At 45.1% G+C, this 16,719-nt stretch overlaps 1 protein-coding gene across 1 annotated transcript in view; it reads left to right on the top strand.

Annotated features, from left to right (window-relative positions):
- LOC106579725 (transient receptor potential cation channel subfamily A member 1) overlaps positions 1-16,719 on the top strand; it is a 66,725-nt gene that overhangs the window by 38,501 nt on the left and 11,505 nt on the right. The window contains exons 11-22 of the mRNA XM_082966022.1: positions 1,753-1,922; positions 4,510-4,674; positions 8,448-8,562; positions 8,880-9,046; positions 9,509-9,599; positions 9,895-9,954; positions 10,247-10,345; positions 10,646-10,716; positions 12,159-12,318; positions 14,467-14,556; positions 16,050-16,219; positions 16,368-16,497. Coding sequence (XP_082822148.1) covers positions 1,753-1,922; positions 4,510-4,674; positions 8,448-8,562; positions 8,880-9,046; positions 9,509-9,599; positions 9,895-9,954; positions 10,247-10,345; positions 10,646-10,716; positions 12,159-12,318; positions 14,467-14,556; positions 16,050-16,219; positions 16,368-16,497 — 1,488 coding nt within the window. The remainder of the gene's footprint in view (positions 1-1,752; positions 1,923-4,509; positions 4,675-8,447; positions 8,563-8,879; positions 9,047-9,508; positions 9,600-9,894; positions 9,955-10,246; positions 10,346-10,645; positions 10,717-12,158; positions 12,319-14,466; positions 14,557-16,049; positions 16,220-16,367; positions 16,498-16,719) is intronic.

The raw sequence follows: 16,719 nt of genomic DNA, 5'->3' as shown, positions 1-16,719 counted from the left end.
CCATGACTCCAACACCATCATTAAGTTTGCTGACGACAAAACATGGTTGGACTCATCACCGATGACAATGAGACAGCCTATAGGGAGCTGAGTGACCTAGCAGTGCGTTGCCAGGACAACAACCTCTCCCTCTACATCGGCAAGACAAAAGAGCTGATTGTGGGCCACAGGAAACAGAGGGCCGAGCACGCACCCATACACATCGACTGGGCTGCAGTGGAGCGGGTCGAGTGTTTCAAATTCCTTGGTCGTCCACATCACTAACGATTTATCATGGTCCACACACACACACCAACACTGTCATGAAGAAGCCTCTTCCTTCTAGGAGTCTTAAAAGATTTGGCCAACAGATCCTCAGAAGGTTCTACAGCTGTACCACTGAGAGTATCTTGACTTGATGCATCACCATTGAGAGCACCTTGATTGGCTGCATCACCGCCTGGTATGGCAACTGCTTGGCATCTGACTGCAAAGCGTTACGGAGGGTAGTGTGTACGGCCCAGCACATCACTGGAGCTGAGCTCTCTGCAATCCAGGACCTCTATACCAGGCGGTGTCAGAGGAAGGCCCTAAAAATTGTCAAAGACTCCAGCCACCCACGTCATAGACTGTTCTCCCTGCTAATGCACGGCAAGCGTTACCGCTGCATCAAGTCTGGAATCTACAGGACCCTGAACAACCCCCAAGACATAAGACTGATAAATAGTTAGTCTGGGTAGTTATTGGTTAACAATTTAACTATCTGCATTGACTCTTTTTGCACTAATTCTTTTCACTCATCACATACACTGCTGTTACTTTTTATTATTTATCCTGTTGCCTAGTCACTTTATCCCTACCTATATGTACATACCTCAATTACCTCGTTGACTCAGTACTGGTACCCCGTCTACATAGCCAAGTTATCGCTTGTCATTGTGTATTTATTCCTCTTGCTATTATCTTTCTATTATCTTTCTCTTTTTTTATTTCTCTCTGTGTTGTTGAGAAGGGTCCATAATTAAGCATTTCACTATTAGTCTACTCCTGTTGCTTACAAAGCAAGTCACAGATAACATTTGATTTAATTTAGACACTGTATCATTTCACTAAGGTCATGGTAAGGGTTAGGAAGGAAGGTTACGTAAAAGCGACTGTACTCGTTTTTTTCGAAGTTAGGGAAAGGCATAAACATTAAAGGTGGGATAGCGTACCGCTTTCTGCCACCATTAATTTTCTGCCAGCTAACAATCTCTACCTCTACAAACCATTATAAGTCTGTTCCTAGAGTCCAATAGTTTGCATCCCAAATGGCACACTAGTCCCTTTATAGTGCACTACTTTTGACCCGAGCTGGTAAAAAGAAGTACACTATAAAGGGAATAGGGTGCTGTTTGAGAGGAGCACCAAGGCTGGCTGTTGAACTTTATTACCATCGCTCTGTGCCAAATTATAGGTTATTAAAACCATTTAGAGCTTTGCCAAGCGTCTCAGTGATCTGCTGTAGCCTCTAAAACAGTGAAGCACAGATAATAGACTTCTGCAGACCCTTTGTATGGTCGACAGCATCTGTCGACCTGCTCTTGGGAAGTCAGGGATCAAGTGCGTGTGTGTGTGTGCGTGTGTGTGTGTGTGTGTGTGTGTGTGTGTGTGTGTGTGTGTGTGTGTGTGTGTGTGTGTGTGTGTGTGTGTGTGTGTGTGTGTGTGTGTGTGTGTGTGTGTGTGTGTGTGTGTGTGTGTGTGTGTGTGTGTGTGTGTTCTGCCCCCTTACAGCACAGCAGTGTGAAGGATCTGTTGAGTAACGAGGACCACGAGGGCTGTACTCCTCTCCACTACGCCTGCAGACTGGGCATCCACGAATCTGTCAAGAACATCCTGGTTCTACAGGTCTCTCTGGACCGCAAGTCCAAGGACAAGAAGTCTGCCCTGCACTTCGCTGCCCAGTGAGTGGTGTGAGGTCTAATGGGGTTATATATATAAGAAGACAAACATGCCTTTAATAGCCACTGTAGTTTACAAACAAATTGTCTGCTCAGGGAGTCTATTAAACATTTTGTACACTATCCAAAACTGTTATTTGAGATTGTCTTTAATGGCTAATATTTGTCTAAGCTCCTATCAAATTGATCTAAAAGAATGGACGAGAGATCGTAAATCCCACTACAGGCTTCCACTCTATGGCTCTCATCTATTCTGTGTTTCCAGCTCAGCACAGGTGAAGGGTACAAGTGGAGCAGGCCACTATAGATCACGGACAACCATAGAGCTTTTGTAGTGTTCCAAAGGCGCCCTATTCCGTTTTTAAAGTGCACTAAAAGGTTTGAGCTCTGGTCATACGTAGTAGGTCACCATTGAGAGCACCTTGATTGGCTGCATCACCATTGAGAGCACCTTGATTGGCTGCATCACCATTGAGAGCACCTTGATTGGCTGCATCACCATTGAGAGCACCTTGATTGGCTGCATCACCATTGAGAGCACCTTGATTGGCTGATCTGATCATTAACCAATTGATTAATAATAATACGCAATGGATTGGTCACTACAATGGAATCCAATTAAGGATGAACGTGTAATGGAATGTTCCTGCTAGTGTGACGTGAGATGAGGCCATTATTCATTGTTTGATGATGTATTTATTGTGTGTTAGATAAGTGTAACATGTGCCGTTCAGCGATACATTAGCCTCAAGCCCTAAAGAGCATCACTTATACTGAACGATAAACCACAGGCTCAAATGGTCTTCATCCTCCAAACCAACCGCTTCCTATAGTTGGTATTGTAGGTATGGTAACAGACCTGTTATTGAAGTTGGTGCAGAAGGTATATTAACAGGTATACAGGTATATTATCTGGTATTGTAGGTATGGTAACAGACCTGTTATTGAAGTTTGTGCAGAAGGTATATTAACAGGTATAACAGGTATATTATCTGGTATTGTAGGTATGGTAACAGACCTGTTGTTGAAGTTGGTACAGAGGGTATATTAACAGGTATAGCAGGTATATTATCTGGTATAGTAGCTAGGTAGAGTAACATACCTGTTGTTGAAGTTGGTACAGAGGGTATATTAACAGGTATAACAGATATATTATCTGGTATAGTAGCTAGGTAGAGTAACATACCTGTTGTTGAAGTTGGTACAGAGGGTATATTAACAGGTATATTATCTGGTATAGTAGCTAGGTAGAGTAACATACCTGTTGTTGAAGTTGGTACAGAGGGTATATTAACAGGTATAACAGGTATATTATCTGGTATTGTAGGTATGGTAACAGACCTGTTATTGAAGTTGGTGCAGAGGGTATATTAACAGGTATAACTGGTATATTATCTGGTATTGTAGGTATGGTAACAGACCTGTAATGCGGAAGGCCTTTCACGTCTCTCCCTTCTCATCCTCGTTCTCCTCATCTTACTCCATCCATTCCTCTTCCTCCTTTCACTCTTCCCCTCCTTCAGCTTCTTCTCTTCCTCCTCCTGTTACTCCCGTCCTCTTCCTCCTCTTCCTCTCTCTACTACAACAGGTATGGTCATATACAGATGTAAGATCGTAATATGATCCCTCTCTTTTAGGAGAACTTTCCTGTAATGCAGGAAATGTAAAACTTGTAGTGTATTTGAGGTTCAAAAAGGCATCTGAAGTTTGTAATTTCCACATCAAAATTTCAGACTTAATTTTCCCTTACGAAAAATATATCAACCCCTGGAAAAATGACCATAAATGACACCTTTCTAATATTGAGTTGCACGCCCTTTTGCCCTCAGAACAGCCTCAATTCATCAGGGTTTGGAATCTACAAGGTGTGGAAAGCGTTCCACAGGGATGCTGGTCCATGTTGACTCATTTACATTTACATTTAAGTCATTTCGCAGACGCTCTTATCCAGAGCGACTTACAAATTGGTGCATTCACCTTATAATATCCAGTGGAACAACCACTTTACAATAGTGCATCTAAATCTTTTAAGGGGGGGGGGGGGGGGTTAGAAGGATTACTTTATCCTATCCTAGGTATTCCTTAAAGAGGAAGACTCCAATGCTTCCCACAGTTGTGTCATGTTGGCTGGATGTCCTTTGGGTGGTGGACCATTCTTGATACACACAGGAAACTGTTGAGCGTGAAAAACCCAGCATCGTTGCACCTACCACCATACCCGGTTCAAAGGCACTTAAATCCTTTGTCTTGCTCATTCACTCTCTGAATGGCACACATACACAATCCATGTCTCAATTGTCACAAAGCCTAAATAAATATATTTCACCTGTCTTCTCCCCTTCAGTTTACACTGATTTGTATTGGATTTAGCAAGTGATATCAATGAAGGATCATAGCTGTCACCTGGATTCACCTGGTCAGTCAATGTCATGGAAAGAGCAGGTGTTCCTAATGTTTGTACACTCAGTGTATAATCCACATAGTTCACATTTCCTGCTGGAGTAAACTGGCTCAAATTAAGATCCTACATCTGTTGTATTAACACCAGGTATACCCCTTAACCCTCCTCTCCTCTTCCTACTCTCCTCAGGTATGGTCGTGTCAACACCTGCCAGCGTCTACTGGAGACAATCACAGACTCCCGTCTGCTGAACGAGGGGGACGAGAGAGGACTGACTCCCCTACACCTGGCCTCTGGAGGGGGACACACCAAAGTGGTGGAGATGCTGCTTCGCAAAGGAGCTCTCTTTCACTGGTGCTGACACTAATATCATCTGTACTTTACTAGGTCTACTGTTCATTAGTTATGAAGACAAGTTGCATTTTACATTTACATTACATTTTAGTCATTTAGCAGACGCTCTTATCCAGAGCGACTTACAGTAGTGAATACATACATTTCATGCATTTTTTTTAGATATATATATATATATATATATATATTTTTTTTTTGTACTGGCCCCCCGTGGGAATCGAACCCACAACCCTGGCGTTGCACACACCATGCTGGCGTTGCACACACCATGCTGGCGTTGCAAACACCATGCTGGCGTTGCAAACACCATGCTGGCGTTGCACACACCATGCTGGCGTTGCAAACACCATGCTGGCGTTGCAAACACCATGCTGGCGTTGCACACACCATGCTGGCGTTGCAAACACCATGCTGGCGTTGCACACACCATGCTGGCGTTGCAAACACCATGCTGGCGTTGCAAACACCATGCTGGCGTTGCAAACACCATGCTGGCGTTGCACACACCATGCTGGCGTTGCAAACACCATGCTGGCGTTGCAAACACCATGCTGGCGTTGCACACACCATGCTGGCGTTGCAAACACCATGCTGGCGTTGCAAACACCATGCTGGCGTTGCAAACACCATGCTGGCGTTGCACACACCATGCTGGCGTTGCAAACACCATGCTGGCGTTGCACACACCATGCTGGCGTTGCACACACCATGCTGGCGTTGCAAACACCATGCTGGCGTTGCACACACCATGCTGGCGTTGCAAACACCATGCTGGCGTTGCACACACCATGCTGGCGTTGCACACACCATGCTGGCGTTGCACACACCATGCTGGCGTTGCAAACACCATGCTGGCGTTGCAAACACCATGCTGGCGTTGCAAACACCATGCTGGCGTTGCACACACCATGCTGGCGTTGCACACACCATGCTGGCGTTGCAAACACCATGCTGGCGTTGCAAACACCATGCTGGCGTTGCACACACCATGCTGGCGTTGCAAACACCATGCTGGCGTTGCACACACCATGCTGGCGTTGCACACACCATGCTGGCGTTGCACACACCATGCTGGCGTTGCAAACACCATGCTGGCGTTGCACACACCATGCTGGCGTTGCAAACACCATGCTGGCGTTGCACACACCATGCTGGCGTTGCAAACACCATGCTGGCGTTGCACACACCATGCTGGCGTTGCAAACACCATGCTGGCGTTGCACACACCATGCTGGCGTTGCAAACACCATGCTGGCGTTGCACACACCATGCTGGCGTTGCAAACACCATGCTGGCGTTGCACACACCATGCTGGCGTTGCACACACCATGCTGGCGTTGCACACACCATGCTGGCGTTGCAAACACCATGCTGGCGTTGCACACACCATGCTGGCGTTGCAAACACCATGCTGGCGTTGCACACACCATGCTGGCGTTGCACACACCATGCTGGCGTTGCAAACACCATGCTGGCGTTGCACACACCATGCTGGCGTTGCACACACCATGCTGGCGTTGCACACACCATGCTGGCGTTGCAAACACCATGCTGGCGTTGCACACACCATGCTGGCGTTGCAAACACCATGCTGGCGTTGCACACACCATGCTGGCGTTGCACACACCATGCTGGCGTTGCACACACCATGCTGGCGTTGCAAACACCATGCTGGCGTTGCACACACCATGCTGGCGTTGCACACACCATGCTAGTTATGAAGACAGTTGCTCTGTTTTATGGCACTGTACATTACTAGGCCCTGTTGCTGATGCTGGCGCTGCTTCTGCCCATCCTGGTGGAGATGGCAGCTTCTCCCAGGGTCATGTTGGTGGTGGTCTTGTCTACTGTTCATTAGTTATGAAGACAGTTACTCTGTTTTTTTTTTGGCACTGATTATGCCTCTAAAGGTTTGCAACAGATCATCACGTCAATCTGTAAATATTGGCTTAGGAGTAGGGTCATCAACGTTTCTGTAAAATTTCCCAAAAGTTCCTGCTGTACCAGAAATCCCAGCTGGAATATTACCAGAATCAGGAGGGAATAAGCAGGACATCTGAGAATTCTTCAACCAGGATTTTTGGGAGACCTGTGAATTTTGAGAGATTTAGCACACCATAGAAATATGAAGGAGTAGAAATGGCGTCCCCCATTCAAGTCAAAGATGGCATAATGGGTAGACTGGCGGACATTGCAATTACCAATGACTCCAAGTATGGCTGACTGCATACTTGGAGAGTGTCTGAAAGTGGGCGTTGCAAAAGAAGTGGGTGGATCACCAGTGATTGGTGGAACATCAGTGGGTGGATCAACAGTGATTGGTGTAAAATCAGTGCTCCATTCTTGGTTAGACCGGCCATAGCCAGGTGCACTGCAGGTCAGCTTAATAGCAGGTTAAGAGAACTAATGTAGAAGGTTAGAATAATTAACGTCAAAGGTTAGGATATTTAACATAGAATGTTAGGATAATTAACGTAGAAGGTTAGGATATTTAACGTAGCAGGTTAGGATAATTAACGTAGAAGGTTAGGGTAATTAACATAAGAAGGTTAGGATAATTAACGTAGAAGGTTAGGATAATTAACGTAGAAGGTTAGGGTAATTAACGTAGAATGTTAGGATAATTAACGTAGAAGGTTAGGATAATTAACGTAGAAGGTTAGGATAATTAACGTAAGAAGGTTAGGATAATTAACATAAGAAGGTTAGGATAATTAACATAAGAAGGTTAGGTTAATTAGCGTAGTAGTTTAGGATAATTAACGTAGAACGTTAGGATAATTAACGTAGAAGGTTAGGATAATTAACATAGAAGGTTAGGACACTTAATGTAGAAGGTTAGGGTAATTAACGTAGAAGGTTAGGATAATTAACATAGACGGTTAGGGTAATTAACGTAGAAGGTTAGGGTAATTAACGTAGAAGGTTAGGATAATTAACGTAGAAGGTTAGGATAATTAACGTAGAAGGTTAGGATAATTAACGTAGAAGGTTAGGGTAATTAACGTAGAAGGTTAGGATAGAAGGTTAGGGTAATTAACGTAGAATGTTAGGATAATTAACGTAGAAGGTTAGGGTAATGAGGGTAAAGTTAGAGAAAGAGATAGGCTTAGCTAATATTCTGCTGTTGTCAACATTCGACTCGTTGTGCAGCCCAATCAGCCTCGCAAAACGGCAGCAAATCTGTCCAATTAGCTGATCCGCTTTCCATACACAAACTGTTCTGTTGACACGCCCACTTCCAGACACGCTCCATGTATGCAGTTACCCATACTTGCACAGAGAAGCAAAGCAGGAAGTAAAAGCAGGAAGTGTACCCATCAATCCGTGACTTGTTGAATCAACTCACATAACAACAAATACATTCCATTGCATGTAACCAAGTCAGTTAATTAACATCATTTGAACAAGAAACCTACATTACAATGGAAATGACTGCATCACAATACAGGATTAGAGGCTCCAAGCTCATTCTATTCATTCTATTTCTACAGTTACAACCCTACATAGGAGGAGGTCATAGTGTGATATTGTGACAAAGTCCTGCTGTATTTGTCCCTAGTGCTGTCTGTCTGTCTGTCTGTCTGTCTGTCTGTCTGTCTGTCTGTCTGTCTGTCTGTCTGTCTGTCTGTCTGTCTGTCTGTCTGTCTGTCTGTCTGTCTGTCTGTCTGTCTGTCTGTCTGTCTGTCTGTCTGTCTGTCTGTTCCTCAGTACTGTCTGTCTGTCTTTCTATTCCTCAGTGTTGTCTGTCTTTCTGTCTCTCTCGTCCTTAGTGATTACAAAGGGAGGACCTGTTTACACCATGCAGCAGCAGAGGGGTACACCCAGACCATGAAGATCGTCCTGGCCACCAACATCAAACTACTGGACAAGCTGGATGAGGAAGGGGTTCAGACAACCTTTATGCTTCATTCAGACAACGTTTATGCTTCAGGACAAATTAATTTTGCATACATAATTCAGTTTTTAGCCACCGTGTATACAAAATAAAACTAAACACAAAACAATCATGATATTGTAGCCTAGCCAGACATTCTAACAGCAATAAGCACCCTCTTTGGAAACCAAATTATTCATTTTTAAAGGTTTTTATTCTTCAGAAACTGAATGACTGAATGGATAAACGTACCTGGTGATGTGTTGGTTCGGTGATGATTTGAATTCACAAATCGTGTTGTTGTCGTTGTTGTTGTTGTTGTGATCAGAGCACTGCGCTGCACTTGGCAGCCCGGGATGGCCATGTAGCAGCGGTGAGACTGTTGCTCCAGAGAGGGGCCGAGATCAGCCTCAACAAGAACCACGCCTCCTTCTTCCACGAAGCACTGCAACATGGGAGGAAGGACGTGATTAACGCCATCATCGACAGTGACAGGTCAGTCCAGAAAACTAATACTTTATTGATCCAGTCGACGGAAATTCTTCTGCTTTGTACCCGACCCCTTTAAAAAGACAGCGGTTGGGGCAGCCACGGTGCAGTGAGCAGTGTTAGGGGACCAATGGGTTAGTCCAGTGGGCTTAGGGTTGCAAAATTCTGGTGATTTACCCAGAATTCCTAGGTTTTTCTAAAAAGATCAAATCCTAGATGGAAGTGTCCTGGAAGTAATAGGGATTAAGAAGGATTAAGAAGGAAATCTATAGTCTTCCAAACGGGATTTCTGGAAAACCTGCAGGTTTTGGGAATGTGACTGGAATTTTACAATCCTAGTCTAGTGGTCCTTAACCTTTCTCTGCCATGGGTTTCTCCTGGTCCAATCATAAGGAGAGGATCACAGACCTGGGCCCTTCCAGATAAAGACATGTTCATGTGTATGTGTTTGTTGTTTGTGTTTTACAGATGTACTCACATCCTGAGTATGTTCAAACGTGATGCTGGCCATCGTTGTCCAGTGTTGGACCTGGTTGACTTGCTGCCAGAGTCTTGCAAGGTTTGCTCCAACTCTCATTTTTGAGAAATGAGAGCAACATGTAGCCTACTGTATTTGACAAAATAACATTTGATTTGATTTAAATGGGTGTCCTGAGAACACATATATTATATCCCCCATGTCATTGCTGAAAACTAGAAGTTCAAGTTCTCAGTCAACTTACTTGATAAAATAAGGGTTCATGATAATATGACTGTTGCAAATACATAAACTTGGAGGAAAATCCCAAGTGACCATTAAGTTTAACCAGGAGGTTAACCAGGTGAATTCACCTCATCTCCTTGTACCTGTTAAGTACCTTCTGGATCGCTGCATTAGAGAATCAGACGACGATACCAGAAGTCCTGACTACCATGTGAGTATATTATACCATATACACTTAATACTAGGGATGCAAAATGACAGTTCACTTTTACAAAACATTTCGTGGTTTTCCAGAAATCTTGGTTGGAGGATTCCCTATTTCCCTGCGTATTCCCTCTAGATTCCGGGGAATCTTCCAGAATTTCATGGAAAACCTGAACGATTTTGGGAAAGATACTGGAATTTCGCAACCCAACTGTACGATTTCAGTTTAAAAAATGTATTAAAAAAAAATCGGGAACATTTCTTACAATTTCAAATGTTGTTTTCCTTCTTTTGTGTAGATCGACTACAACTTCCAGTGGCTTCAAGCTCCAATAGCGCTGACGAAGCATGCAAAGGTAGACAAAGGCCTCAAGATCCAACCTCTGGCCACTCTGAATGTAAGAACAATACAAGTACATTAGACACATTTTTTTTTACCTCAGTTTCTATTGTAGATTTACTGTGAAAGCAAGCCTGTACTGTTCAGAACAGTGAGCTCCTGTGGCAGCGAGAGTTGTAACGAGAACAGCCTGGTGAAGGTCTATTGAGACATAAACGTTGGTGTACAAAAGATTCATTAACTGTTGGAAGCATCAAAATCACCAGTGTGCTAGAGTTCCATTTTTTTTTATTAAGAGAGAGATTATTATCCGATACAATGATCCAAATACTCACCAACCTTTTATTCTCTCTCTCAGGCTATGGTGAAATATAACCGCATAGAGCTCCTCTCACACCCCGTCTGCAAGAAATACCTGGAAATGAAGTGGTCAGTATTTAGAGTAATCTAGGACCTTATTCCCTATAGCAGGGGTTGGAACCTAAATGATTTCCCAATCGTTTCATTTTTAACAGAACCATCATTTGAAACCAACAGGTTAAGTTCCTTTCCACTGTTCCGGCCAGCAAAATAAAGTTCTGAAACGGTTCAGGAACCCCCCCCCCCCCCAAAAAAAAGTACAGGGTTTATATCAGTCCTTTTTAACCTGTAAAATCATGTTGTTTTTTAAAATTTAGCTCATTAAACTACTTCACCAATCAGTGCGGATTGAGCAGGCAAGCTAGTTGTTTACATGCGTGATGGACAGACAAGTGTAGCCTATGGCGCAAGATGAGAGCGAGTGTGGATTGAGGAGGAGGCTTGAAGCACTGGGTATCTTCTTATGACATCATCTGAATTAGGTCCACAGAATATTATAGCTACAGAGGAGCGGCTTCTATGGAGGAACTTTGAATGTCCTTTGAGCTCGCTAGCTAACAAACTTGTGTGTGCAGAGCGGCACCAGAATTAAAAACACGTCTTACCTTTTAGTAGTTAATAAACTAGGCCTATAGTATCCTTAATTAGGATTGAAAATGCTACAGTAGCCTACGCTTTGGAGGGGGAAGGGCTACAGCAGTGTACGCTTCGGAGGGGGAGGGGCTACAGCAGTGTACGCTTCGGAGGGGGAGGGGCTACAGCAGTGTACGCTTCGGAGGGGGAGGGGCTACAGCAGTCTACGCTTCGGAGGGGGAGGGGCTACAGCAGTCTATACTTCGGAGGGGGGAGGGGCTACAGTAGTCTATGCTTCGGGGGGGAGGGGCTACAGCAGTCTACGCTTCAGAGGGGGGAGGGGCTACAGTAGTCTACGCTTCAGAGGGGAGATGGGCTTCAGAGGGGGAGGGGCTCACACACTGGCTTTGCATAAGAGCTTTTTTGTGTGAGTAGAAAAAAATTGCCTGGAACATTTTACTTTATTTGTATATAACTTTTATTTAAACAAATTCATATTTACAATGACGGCCTCCAAGAGGCAAAAGGCCTCCTGTGGGACCAAGGCTGGGATTAAAATGCATCACGGCAAGAGAGACACCACAGCGCTACATAAAGAGAGACCTAAGACCACAACACAGCATGGCAGCGACACATGACAACACAGCATGGTAGCAACACAACATGATAACAACACGGTAGCAACACAACAAGGTAGGAGCACAAACACAGTACAAGCATTAAATAATGTTATTGACCAGTTCAAATGCCTTTAAAAATAACATTTATGTTCAAGAACAGTATGGATCACTTTCGTTCCAGGTTCCGTTTCTGTTCCTTGAATTTTGTTCCAGTTTTCGGTTCTGTTCCCTGAACCGGTTCCAACCCCTGCTAAACAGTACACTGATTTCGACCAGGGCCCATTAGGCTTTTATGATTCTTCTATTTCCTATCTCCAGGATGGCTTATGGGAGCGCTGCCCACCTTCTGAACCTGTTTGTATACCTGCTGGGTCTGCTTCCTCTCACCCACCTCATAGTGAGCCTGAGACCCAGCCTGGACTACACCGGCCCTGACAACACCACAGCTGTCACCATGGTGCCCATTTCCTTCAGAGAGGTACTGTACACTAATACTCGCTGCATGGATGTCAAATGCCAGGTGCTGTGGGCTCGGCTGTAATGGTGTGTGTGTGTGTGTGTGTGTGTGTGTGTGTGTGTGTGTGTGTGTGTGTGTGTGTGTGTGTGTGTGTGTGTGTGTGTGTGTGTGTGTGTGTGTGTGTGTGTGTGTGTGTTAGGAGGAATTGTAATGAAAGGAGCAGATGCTTTGTGTGTATTAACAAACAGAAAGAAAGCGAGTGCATAGTGGGGAGGAGACCTTGCCATAATGGATTAGCTAGTATCAATTTACTAGTGGGAATAAAAAATGACATGATTCTCACTACGTGCCTTTGACCTGTTCAGGTCTAGTGGTCAAACAGTTGAATGGAAGTGATTTTTATTATGCATTCGCTAGTATACGCTATATAAAACACAACACACTGCTATAGACAGAGTTTCTCAAACTTGGTCCTGGGGACCCAAAGGGTCGCACATTTCGAGGTTTTCCCTAGCACAGCACATCTGATTCAATATAGCCTAATCACCTCACCATAAAGACGAGGGGGCATTAAAACAACGAAATGTGCACCCCAAGTTTGGGAAATGCTGCTATAGAAAGACAGGTTCCCATTAGTCAAGGTCGCAGGTTATTGAGTCGATTCATATAGTACATTACAACCGTCTCTAAAGTAGTGCACTGTATAGGGAATAGGGCGCCATTTGGGATGCAAATCAGGGTGATGTCATCACACATCACTCATTCCCCAGAAGGAGGACGGTACAGTCATGTGACCTTGTTGACCAGATCATTGGCTGGGTCTGAAATGACACCCTGTTCAATATATGGTGCACTACTCTGGTCAGGGCCCTCAGGTCTCTGATTAGGGCCCGCAGGTCTCCGGTCAGGGCCCGTATGTCTCCGGTCAGGGCCCGCAGGTCTCTGGTCAGGGCCCGTATGTCTCTGGTCAGGGCCCGCAGGTCTCTGATTAGGGCCCGTACATCTCTGGTCAGGGCCCGCAGGTCTCTGGTCAGGGCCCGTACATCTCTGGTCAGGGCCCGCAGGTCTCTGGTCAGGGCCCGCAGGTCTCTGGTCAGGGCCCGCAGGTCTCTGGTCAGGGCCCGCAGGTCTCCGGTCAGGGCCCGTACGTCTCCGGTCAGGGCCCGCAGGTCTCCGGTCAGGGCCCGCAGGTCTCCGGTCAGGGCCCGCAGGTCTCTGATTGAATGTATTGCACCATAAAGGGAATAGGGTACCATTAAGGACACAGCAGGTTTGCCTTTAGACACGTTTTGTAAATTTTCCACGTAAAGTATTTGTGATTATTTTATATCATTATTTTATGTATCTGACTGCCGCAGCAGCAGAAAGCTAGAGTTAGTTCATACACATCGTTGCTGAAGCGTATTACACACACGCAGCAATGTACTGTTGTCTGCAGTAGTTTGTACATCGTACATCTAATTGCTACTAACCATCTTTTTGCATCTCTATGTATCTTTGAAACGGAAAACGGTTACATTTGGGGCCTTCTTCCCTTGATTTCCTGTATAAAGTACAACCAGGGACCAAACACCAGCCTGCTCTTGCTACAGTCTCTTTTTCCACTTTGTATAACTAACTTTACATGCCGATAGGCCGAACTCTTATCAACTCTTTTGAAGCAGCTCCTTCTCCCACCAAATAAAACTGTGGCATCAAGCTCCATTTAAGGGCATATCGTGGCCAGAGTTTACCCCAAGAGGGCCGCACATGCTCAGTTGTGACCCATCTCCACTGCTGTGGTAGTCAGCTATGTAAAACAATCACAAATGTTTTAGGTGGAAAAGTACTGTACACATATCCTGACTCAAAACCGGTAGTACTTTTTACAAAAAAAAAAAAATGCTAATTTGGCCGTACGCTTTCGATAAAACAATGAATCTGTCCACAGTTTGCGGATTTGTGAATCAGGCATTCACTGACAACAGAGCAGAGCGGGGTCTACATCCAGAATCGTGTCACATGACCCGTTTTCTTTTCAGCTGTCTCAGTTCTGCAATCCAGTGAGCGAGAGGGGGAGAGGGCAAACTCCACTGAACTAGTTTCAATATATGGAATAACTTGGAAGTTTATGGATTTTGGGTAAACTTCTCCTTTAAATCTGACGACCTTTGACTTTTCTCCCCACAGCAAGGCTCCTTCCTGTTCAGCTGCATGGTGATGGTGCTGGTGATGAACATTTATTCCATGGGGAAGGAAGTGATGCAGATGTACCACCAGGTAGACCTTCAGTGACGTCTCCAGGCAGACATACAGACCGTCGCTCACGATGGATCAAGGGGATCTCATATTTAAACATGTTATCACAGTAAAAATGGGACAAAATATGAACTTTACAACTTTAACGATACAGGTGACTGGTGCCAGTTACTGGTGACTGGTGCCAGTTACTGGTGACTGGTGACTGGTGCCAGTTACTGGTGACTGGTGCCAGTTACTGGTGACTGGTGCCAGTTACTGGTGACTGGTGCCAGTTACTGGTGACAGGTGACTGGTGCCAGTTACTGGTGACTGGTGACTGGTGCCAGTTACTGGTGACTGGTGACTGGTGCCAGTTACTGGTGACTGGTGCCAGTTACTGGTGACTGGTGCCAGTTACTGGTGACAGGTGACTGGTGCCAGTTACTGGTGACTGGTGACTGGTGCCAGTTACTGGTGACTGGTGACTGGTGCCAGTTACTGGTGACTGGTGCCAGTTACTGGTGACTGGTGCCAGTTACTGGTGACTGGTGCCAGTTACAGGTGACTGGTGCCAGTTACAGGTGACTGGTGCCAGTTACAGGTGACTGGTGCCAGTTACTGGTGACTGGTGACTGGTGCCGGTTACTGGTGACAGGTGACTGGTGACTGGTGCCAGTTACTGGTGACAGGTGACTGGTGCCAGTTACTGGTGACTGGTGACTGGTGCCAGTTACTGGTGACTGGTGACTGGTGCCAGTTACTGGTGACTGGTGACTGGTGCCAGTTACTGGTGACTGGTGCCAGTTACTGGTGACTGGTGACTGGTGCCAGTTACTGGTGACTGGTGACTGGTGCCAGTTACTGGTGACTGGTGCCAGTTACTGGTGACTGGTGCCAGTTACTGGTGACTGGTGCCAGTTACAGGTGACTGGTGCCAGTTACAGGTGACTGGTGCCAGTTACTGGTGACTGGTGACTGGTGCCGGTTACTGGTGACAGGTGACTGGTGACTGGTGCCAGTTACTGGTGACAGGTGACTGGTGCCAGTTACTGGTGACTGGTGACTGGTGCCAGTTACTGGTGACTGGTGACTGGTGCCAGTTACTGGTGACTGGTGCCAGTTACTGGTGACTGGTGCCAGTTACAGGTGACTGGTGCCAGTTACAGGTGACTGGTGCCAGTTACTGGTGACTGGTGACTGGTGCCAGTTACTGGTGACAGGTGACTGGTGACTGGTGACTGGTGCCAGTTACTGCCTGTAACTTGCTAGTTGCTGTTTATTGGTGGTGTCAAAAGCGTTATAGTGCTTTAATACAGAAACCGCTGGTTAAACAGTGAAATATTGTCAGTTCTTCCATGTGTGATCAATTGAGCCAATACAAAAGCAAAAATATTTTCAGTAGGCTTCAAAATGTGAATACTCATTTAACTCAAGTAAAGTTTGTTAGTCTTGCAATATAGTCAATTGGAGGCTCATTATAAAAATGAGAGTTTCAGACGTGTACCTGATATTCTCTTGTCTTCTCTCTATAGCGTTTGAATTACTTCAAGGATCCCTTTAACTATCAGGACTGGATCGTGGCCATCTTCTCTCTTCTCTTTGTCATCCCCATGTACTTCAATGTTGAGGGGTCTTGGTACTGGCAGGCTGGGGCGATGGCAGTTTTTCAATCCTGGATTAGCTTCCTCCTCTATCTGCAAAGGTTTTTACTAACTGTCCAAAACAATGTAGCTGACATTCCTCGGTGTAGACTGACAATAAAAAAAATATTTGACATAGGTTTTTTGACTATTGTAAGTAGTGCACATATCAAATGTTATTAAAATCCTTCCTGTGTTTACTCTTGCCAGGTTTGAGCACTTTGGGATTTACGTGGTGATGTTTAACGAGATTGCCAAGACATTGTGGAAAATCCTACTGCTATTCTTCTTTCTGATGCTGGCTTTTGCCTTGGTCTTCCATGCCCTCATGCTCAATCAGGTGAGAAGAGACATCACAAACAGTGATCCCATTTTAAATGACACAATGTTTTTTTTAAAAGGTCAACTGCCCTTGGAAAACCAACTTCTCCTTTTGAAAGCAACCTATGTGGCGTGGATATGAGTCAGAAACATTATTCTAGTGTTCAAAATTGACTACAGAGTATAATAGGATATGTTTGGTCATGAAGTCAGTCTCGTCCAAAACTGGAGGATTACTTAT

This window comes from Salmo salar, chromosome 19, assembly GCF_965601325.2.
Source record: "Salmo salar chromosome 19, fSalSal1, whole genome shotgun sequence".
Taxonomy (NCBI): domain Eukaryota; kingdom Metazoa; phylum Chordata; class Actinopteri; order Salmoniformes; family Salmonidae; genus Salmo; species Salmo salar.
Note: the sequence above shows the minus strand (reverse complement) of the source record. Positions and strands in the feature narration are given on the sequence as shown.